This window comes from Podarcis filfolensis (genome assembly GCF_964270895.1).
Source record: "Podarcis filfolensis genome assembly, chromosome: 5".
Taxonomy (NCBI): Eukaryota; Metazoa; Chordata; class Lepidosauria; order Squamata; family Lacertidae; genus Podarcis; species Podarcis filfolensis.
Window position 1 is genome coordinate 75,887,511 of NC_139608.1, and position 8,915 is coordinate 75,896,425.

Genomic DNA, 8,915 nt, shown 5'->3' on the forward strand with positions numbered 1-8,915 from the left:
ATATGCCTGTGTGTATACACACACTCACAACCACACAGCCGCACACAGAGAGCCTCGGATTTCTTTAGGCAGCTGGCGCGTCTGCTCCCGACAGCGCTGCACTGATTTATCCTTTCACGTCGTTTCAGGGCTTCCAAACCAGCGACCAACTCCTCCAGCCAGCGCTTCAAGCAAGGCTAGAGGATGCTCGCCTCTCCAAGGCGCCCAAAACACCTCCTGCAGCTTTCATTCGCTCCCCGCTTGCTTTTTTCCTTGGCAAACAGCGCCAACCTTTGGCCGAAAGGAAAGTTTTCAGCCAGGCCGCGGAGCAAAGAAACCACACGCACGCACACACAACCTCGGCCGGCAAACAACGTCCGCTTTGTGCCACAGGCCCTGCCAGGCAGCTGCCTGCTCCCTTCCCCCCTCCTACCCCCGGGTGGGGGTCGAAGCCCCTCCCAGAGACAGAGAGAGAAGGGGGGCCGGCGCGTGGGAACCGCAGGCTTGGCTAGGCAAAGCGCCCTCCATGAATCCCGCGTGCAAAAGGAGAGATCGGCGAGAAAGACAAAAGCTCTCCGGGCATAGCAACAGCTAAAGGCAAGGCGGGGCAAGAGATCGACAACTGCCCAGATCTCCTCCTGCTGCCCCCGCCGTCTATAGCGCTTCTAGGGAGAGAGCAACCCAGCCTGAGTGGATCACTCGCGCCCTCTCGAAGTTCCAGGGGCGCATTGGAGGCCAACGCGTCGCGAGCCCCTCTTCTCTCCTTCGCGGTCGCCCTTACCTTCCTGGACGGCGTGGAAGGGGTTGTTGGCTTCTATGAGTTTGATCGTGTACGTGATTTTCTCGCTCTGCAAGATGTCATCGTTGAGGCTCAAGTCCGCCACCGCCTGCTTGAAGATCTCGTCGTCCTTGGCCGAGTTGCCTTCAAATATGGCACCTGTTGGGGGTGGAGGACAAATAAACCATCATCCCCATTACCAGCATATGGGAAGGAAAGGCCGTGCCAGTGGCGTGAAGGTGAACCCAGAAAGGCTTTCTACTCCGAAGGCTACTTTATCCACGCTCGTCCCTCAACTTTCCATGCACATATACTTCCCAACCTCCTAAACCGCGGGGGGATTTAAGCCTACTCAAAAGGGGTCGTGCCCACTGACTGCTTCTTGACGGAGCCACACACCCCGAACTGGCCTTTTTTTCTCCTGCAACAAGTGCGCAAGCCTGTCCCACATTCACACAGCTACAGATGCGGGCTGGGGAAGGGTCAGGAGCATCAGTTTTGCGCGCAGAAGGTGCCGGGTTCAATCCCCGGCCTCTCCAGGCAGAGGTGCGGGAGTCGGCTGCCTGAAGATCAGGAGAGTTGCTGCCCGTCCGTGTGGACAACACTGGCTTAGGTGGACCACTGGCCTGCAACGATAAAAAGCAGGTTTTTGTGTTCACCCTGAACTAGCATGCATTGAAAGGGGAGGAAGCCGCTCGCTCGTAGCCCTGCTGTTACAACAGGAGAGCTAAAGAGGAACTCGCGGAACTGAGCTCTGGAAGTTTGCTCAGCTGAGCTCCACTCAATAAAAATGACAAGGCCGGACCATCCTAGCTGCTGTCCTGGACTTGCCTTGAAGGAGGGATGTGTGGGGCAGAGGACATGCCCGAGGCCTTCCTGGAAGCGTTTCTGCGGGCCAGGCCACGGCTTCGCAGGAGAGCTTCCCGCTCCCTTGTGCCTTATATTCACCAAGGGCAAGTCCTCTGTGACACCACGGGCAGCTAAAGAGTCCTTATTCCCAAGGCAGAGAGGAGCGCCTGCGATGGGAACCTTCTCCTCTTCCCTTGCTCAGGGGTTGTGGGGATCAATTAGATTTTTCCCGGTTATGAAGCCCTGTGGCAGAGGGCAACCACATTTCTTGTTCGTTTGCTTGCAAATATATTATGTTCTGCTTTTTCGAGAGCCAAGGCTGCGTGGCTGCGGTGCCCAGGGGGCTGCCCAACCGGGCGCTGACCAGACGCAGACCTGCTCAGCTTCAGCCAGTGGGCGAGCTCGGGAGCCTGCAGACTGTACAGTCCAATTTATAAGCAGCGTGAGCTTGGGGTTCCACTCGGCTCTTGGGATTTTAGCCTGTGTTGATTTATATAGATGTAGACACGCGGGGTGGGGGAGGCGGAGGAAAGGCTTCCTAAAAGTTTTATCCGCAAAAAGGTAGGACAATACAACACCTACGCGTCAGCCTCCGGAATGGGTGCCCCCCCCCTTCTGTTCTTAGGGCTGCCCGTCACTTCCCTCCTGTGCATCGCCCCATATTAACGGAGATCTGAGCTTTGTGTTCAGTAACCTGAAAGCTTTTAATTTCAGAGCCTTGGTTATGCAGCTAGCAGGAAAACATCTGGCGATAAGCCTTACATAATATACCCCTGCTTTGAGCGTGAAGAGAGAGGAGAGAGGTAAATATATAGTGGTGGGGTTTTTTTTTTACTCTGTTATGTATTTTGGTTTTTTTTAAAAAAAAATAGCCTAAGCATATTATTCTGCTCATCCTCACACGCCACCCACCTCCACGGTCCGCCTCTCTAACTTATTATTCACGTCTCTCCTGCGCCTTTAAATGCCAACCAGATGCTCACACCGTGCGCAAAATTCCAAAGCGAAGTTCAGCTTCGCTTTTCAACCTGGAGAAGCCGTCATCCTTGCTCGCAGCCTCCTCTTCCCGCCCGCCACTTGAGCGGGAGGCAGGTGGCTGAGAGACTAAGGGGGCAGGGCTAAGTTCTGACTAGAACAGAATCCTTCATCCACAGGTACAGGGAGATTTGGGGGGGGTACTTTATCTGCAGGTGCCTAGCTTTGTGCGCCCCTCTGAAATCCGACATCAAGAGTCGCCCATCCTGAGCCGGTTCCTTCACGCAGCTGAAGTTAAAGTTTAGCCGCTCTCTCTTCGGGGTTGGGGTGATGGGGGAGAACTCTAAAGTCTTTCCAAACCTAGCTGTAGCACAGCAGACTCCCTCCTCCCCTCCCCAATCGATCTTTTTTAAGGGATCCGCAATGCTGTTTGGCCTGCTCTCGCCAGCCTCCTGCTTAAGGCATCGGGAGAGGAGCACGCGGGGTAGTAGAGAAGGACGAGTTTACCATCAGCCACCACCGAGCGGACCCGAAAGCATTTCCCAGCCCTCTTTCTCCCTCCAGCCTGACCACATGCCTTTCCTTCTCCTCCCCCACCCTCTCTTCTCCTTTCTCTCTCCTCTCCCCGCCTTCGGGGAGGAGACCTTTCCTCTGATTTGATTTTTTTTATAAAAAGATCTCTACGAAGTTTTAAAAAAGATGTCATCATCTGCTAGAGCCTCTCGCTTGGGTTTTTCTCCAGCCTTTTCCATCGCATTGCCTCTTACTAGGGAGCTTTCCCGTGCCTCCCTTCACCAGGACCCCTGGGAATCAAAAGCTCCCCAGCTCCCTTCTCTCTCTCTCTCTCTCTCTCTCTCTCTCTCTCTCTCTCATACACACACTCATTTCCTTCTTCCTGCTGATCCCTGCAGAGTCTGGCCGTTGCTTTTATTTAATTTCAAGGAAGAAAGTCTGCCAGTGGCAAGTCCGGTCCCCCCACCCTCCTTTTTGGCACGAGCCACCGTTCTCCTTCAAAGTTCCTTTTAGGGAACCCCGGATCTCCCGTCTCCCTTTCCGGCTTCCTCTTCTCCCGATCCAACCTTTGAGACCCCCACCGCACCCCACCCCCAACCACGGTGCTCAGTAATCCACCAATGAAATCTCATCCAGTCCAATGACAGACAGACAGAGCACCCACACTACGTTCTTTTGGCACCTGCAATCTCTCCCCCACCCCCCGGCAAAAACACACCAGCTAACTTGAAAGTGGCAGTTCTGTGCCTCCCACAGTCCGGGCTTGGGAGAACCACACTTGCCCGGGCAGAAGGAAAGTCCCTCTCCAAAGTTTTCCCTATGGGGAGCTTTTCAGGTGGGGGTTGGTGGTGTGTGTGACCACCTCCTCATCTTCCTCTTCCTCCTCCTCCTCGGAAGTGGAGAGTAATATAGGCGCAAACAGGTCCAAAGCCACAGAAAGGGTTTGCTTAGGAAAGCAACTGCAAGCGCAAACCTTCCTCAGTACCGCCTCCGGAGATTTAGAGAGAGAATTCAGCTTTCACCATGGACAGTCTTATTTCGCCCCTAACTTTGCAGTGAGGTGCATTCAGAGGGCTTTTATTTGCGGTGGCGTGGAAGAGAAGAGGAAGGGAGAGCGAGCGAGCGAGAGCTCTCGCCATCCTCTCTCTTTCCGTCGCTAGAGTTCAACTCGCTTTCTCCATCTTCCCTCCTGGATCAGAATTATTATTGCGCCTTAATGAGACCCGATCCTCCTTTCACTCTTATGGTAATTGCTTATGTGCTACTCTTACCCTGCAGCCTGCATATATATCTACACACATATATACGCACGACGCGCGGACAGGGACAGACACACACACACACACACACACCAGCTTCTTCCCCTTACCAATGTGGATGATGGAGTCCGCTCGCACCGTAACGCATTGAAATATCCAAGGGAAAAACCAAAGCATCAGTACTTCCATTTCAGACCCCTCGTACAGCACATCAGCCCGGATTGGGGGCGAAAAGCCACCGAGATGGGGAGAGGGAAGGAGGTGGAGAGCAAGGAAAGAGAGAGGAAAGATGCCCAGATTTTTTTTGGGGGGGGGAATAAAAAAAATCCCAACCTCCCCAAAACCTAAGTAATTTCCAAGCTTGAGGTTTGAAAGTCGGAAAGCGCAAGGCGGAAAAAAAAACCCAAAGGGGAAAAAAAAGCACAACCCCCAAAAAGCCACCAGCAACGATGGAGCCACAGCAAAAAGAAAGAAGGAGGAACGAGGTTGAGGTTTTTAAAAATGTATGTCGAGAGATAGATCCCAGCTTGGTAGCAGGCGACAAGCGACAGCAGCAGTAGAGCAAGCAGCCAGCCTTAGACTTCAGCAATAGCTCTTGAGCACTCCGTGGGTGAGTGTGTGTGCGCGTGCGTGTGTGTGTGAGAGAGAGAGAGAGTGTGTGTCTCCGTGTGCGTGTGTGTGCGCGCGCGCGCGCGTCTCCGGGCCCCAGCAAACAGCAAACTGCGGAGGCACCCCCCCTCCTCTAACTCGATCCTCCCCCCCCCCCCCGCATCAAACCGAGGACCCACGTGATTGCAGAGCCTCACTACTGAATATAGTCTGGGCGAAAAGGCAACAGAGAAGAGATGGAGAAGCAGCTCCTATGGGGGGGGCGGCGAAGTGTGCGCGCTCGTGTGTGTGTGTGCAGCAGGAGCAGCAACCACGCACGCAGCAGCAGGAGGAAGCAACCGAGAAAGGAGAGTTGAGTTTGGATCAAGGATTTGCAAATGCTTCTCTCTCTCTCTCTCTCTCTCTCTCTCTCTCTCTCTCTCTCTCTCTCTTTCTTTCTTAAGGGGATATGGGGAAAAGATGTGTGGAAATCTGCTTTCTCAGAACGGGGAGGGTAGCCCATCTCCACAGGAAGGCACAGAGTAGTGCCAGTTTTGCGCACGGGGAGGGGGATATTTTTTTGAACATGTTGAAGAGGAGAAGCCTGAGCGCAACTCTCGAGAAATAGCCAAGAAGCGTGGCCCCGGGGTCGCAGGTGGAAGAAGTGGGAGGGGAGGGGAGGATAGAAGGCTTCCCAGCACCCTGAGACGACAAACAGCGACCCTCCGGGAGAGCGGCTCGTGCGCAGGCGAGCAGCTCAGGTTCCTTGCGCTGGACCTCGGGCTTGTTTGTAAGAACTCCGAGGGATGAATGGACACCGAAGAGGGACCCGGAGGGATCGCAGATACATCTTAACTCTCTTCCCATGGAGGGTTGGAAGGGGGAAAGAGGGAGGAGGGGCAAGCGAAAGGGGGCGCTGCCATCTAGGATTATGGAACCGAGGTGCCTTTCTCAGAAGATGATGACCCGGGAGATCCTGTTCACTCCCACCCACCTTTCGCGAGGGTGAAAGGGCTGCCGAAAAGTTTAAAAAGGAAGCAAAGGAGTAGAAAAGCCTTCTGTCGAAGTTATCCATCCATTCAACATCTGGGCTCTTTGCTTAATAGGAGGACCAGATGTTGTGTCTTCATCACTCATATGATAGTAGTGCTAGTGATTATCACAAACTCTGTGTATTTGAATTCATATTATTCTGGGCTCCCTATTTTGACAGTTTCATTCAGGTCAGTACCTTGCCACTTGACTGCAGCCCTTGTTTATATAAATAGATAGATATAGATATAGTTTATATATATATATATATATATATATATATATATATATATATATATATATAGTGTGTGTGTGTATGTGTGTGTGTGCGTGTACACACACACACACACACACATACATACATACATACAAGAAAATCTAGGGCTGTTAAATTCAGAATCCAGCTCAAAGTCTTCTGCTATACCCCCCCCCCCGTTTTTGCTTTCTGATTTTAGATCCTAAAGATGTGTTGCTTTTAATGGAAAATAAATATTTAACTCCCGTGCTGAGAGAAAGTGGTGCGTGAAAGGTTGCTTGTGTGCTGCTGTTGTTGTAGGGTGGTTTTTTAAAAAAAAATGTATAATGAAAATAAAAGCCTTCAATGAAATCTCGTGCCTAAATTGGACATGCTTAGGCTCAGAAGACTGATTCATCCCTTTAAAACAAACGCATCTGTGATTGCAGGCACCCAAACGTGAGAAGCCTTTCAATACGCCACAAGGATCCAAGAGAAAACAAATTCATTCAGGAGCTGGAGAGACAAAATTAAAACCACTGCCAGGAAAAATGAGTGGAGAAGCGGGATGCCAAGTACGGTACTTAAGTGGCTCCGAGCCTGAAGCCTCAGGTTAGCCTGAGCAATGGAGAGCTGCAGTGTCAGCCTTTGGGTACCCGGAGACAAGACTAGCAGTCAATTTTGAAAGTGCAAAGATTGGTGATGGAGCACTGAAGCTTGTAGCTTGCTGGCATCACAAATGTGACAGGCAGGCCTCTAGCCAGGTGGGGCATTGTACATTGAAGCAAAATAGCAAGAGATCCCAAACAGAAGTCATTTAATATATTTGGGGCTGCTTCATTCATTCAACCATTCCTTTTATATATAAAGTGGACTTTGGTGCAACGTTCCAAAATTTGTACCTGCCACTCTTCCCAGAGCCTTTCCCCTCACTGTTCTTAAGGCGAATGTCTAATAATACAATGTGGAAAATACATATAGAATACAGCAGGCATGTCCAAAGTCCGTTTCGGGAGCCTAATCCGGCCTGCCAGTCAGTTTAACTCGGACCCTGTGGCAGTGTTTCCTGGGTAAAATCCTAAAAACCTCAATAACGTCAATCCTAAAAAAGCTCAACAACTTCAACCCTAAAAAAAGCTCAGCAATTTTGGTCGGCCCTCACGGACCTTCACTTCATCAAATCTGGCCCTCTTTGAAAAATGTTTGGACACCACTGGTATACAGATACTTAAAGATCCTGGACAGGCGGCCACTCCCAGTCAAGTACATAAAGGTAAAGGTAAAGGGACCCCTGACCATTAGGTCCAGTCGTGACCAACTCTGGGGTTGTGGCGCTCATCTCGCTTTATTGGCAAGGGAGCCGGCGTACAGCTCCCGGGTCATGTGGCCAGCATGACTAAGCCGCTTCTGGTGAACCAGGGCAGTGCACGGAAACGCCATTTATCTTCCCACCAGAGCGGTTCCTATTTAACTACTTGCACTTTGACGTGTTTTCAAACTGCTAGGTTGGCAGGAGCAGGGACCGAGTAACAGGAGCTCACCCCGTTGCAGGATTCGAACCACCGACCTTCTGATCGGCAAGTCCTAGGTTCTGTGGTTTAACCCACAGCGCCACCCGCGTCCCAGTCAAGTGCATATTTCATTGTAAAGCCAGGTTTGCTGCCACATAAGATATGGGATTATTCCCCAAGAGCATGTTTACTTCTTACTGAACAATTGGATGTAAAATTGCCTCCTCATTGCCTCCTACAGCTTTGTGCCTCAAAGGGGCTAGAACCTTAGGGCACAATTCAGTCAAAGTTAAGTGTTTTGAACCCCCTTGTTTCCCAATGGGAGAGAGCAAAGTCAGCTACTGAAATAAATGGGGCTTAACTGCTATACTCATACCCTTCCTCCCCCTCTTAAAAAAAAATTAAGATGTTTAAAAGGGGGGGTATGGAAACTCTGAGAAGGTCAAACCCTCCCTGCTGTTCTCCCCTCCCCAGGGGTTGCAAGCCCTTCAGGAGCACTGCCCGCACCTCTCAGAGAAAGTGACCACTGTCTACTTAACAGAAGCATTTCTGGTCTTCCACACTGGCCAACTGACCTTGACTGCTGATTGGTCTTTGTGCCCTCAACATGCATACTTACGATTCAGGCACATTTCACTGTCACTGTGACTATATGTCAGAGTGACAATGAAATGCGCCTATTAAATAAGTGTGCACGAATATATAAAAGTAGGCTGAAACTGAATGCTGAAGCCCAAAACATCAGTCCTGTGGCTTGCTCTTTCCCTTCTCCTCCCATCGTACCTGGGATGATGTCCCCTAGACTGGTGCCTTTCAGAAGATTTGGACTACAGCTCCCATTGGACTTGACCCTTGACCGTGTTGGCTGGGCTGATGGGAGATGGGGTCCAACAACATTTGGAGGGTACCAGTATGAGGAAGGCTGGCATAGGCATACTTAGTATGTGGCATCACGCCATCATGTTATGCTTTCCCCCATCTTTGCAGCTAGCATCCAATCAGGATAGCTTGCAGAACAATGATGTCACATCACACACTGAACATCTTTAGATGTTACACAGAATGGGATAGGAGCTGCTAGCCTAGCCAAAATGATTTGTGCTCCCCCTCCCAATCAAATATTCTCTTTCAAAACAAAACTGGATGGAAAACTCCCATCATCCCTAGCTAGCAAGACCAGTGTTCAGGGATGATGG

At 51.0% G+C, this 8,915-nt stretch overlaps 1 protein-coding gene across 6 annotated transcripts in view; it reads right to left on the reverse strand.

The window, feature by feature from the left end:
• GRID1 (glutamate ionotropic receptor delta type subunit 1) overlaps window positions 1-5,034 on the reverse strand; it is a 702,351-nt gene extending 697,317 nt beyond the window's left edge. For 4 of the 6 annotated variants that reach the window (XM_083614628.1, XM_083614627.1, XM_083614629.1 and 1 more), the window contains exons 1-2: window positions 4,464-5,032; window positions 761-916 (exon numbers count right to left, since the gene is read on the reverse strand). In XM_083614628.1, the coding sequence (XP_083470754.1) occupies window positions 761-916; window positions 4,464-4,542 (235 nt within the window). In that variant the 5' untranslated portion in view covers window positions 4,543-5,032. Of the gene's footprint in view, window positions 1-760; window positions 917-4,463 lie in introns of all 6 variants that reach the window. The other 2 variants (XM_083614626.1, XM_083614625.1) reach the window with 2 other exon arrangements.
• Window positions 5,035-8,915: the final 3,881 nt, after the last annotated feature.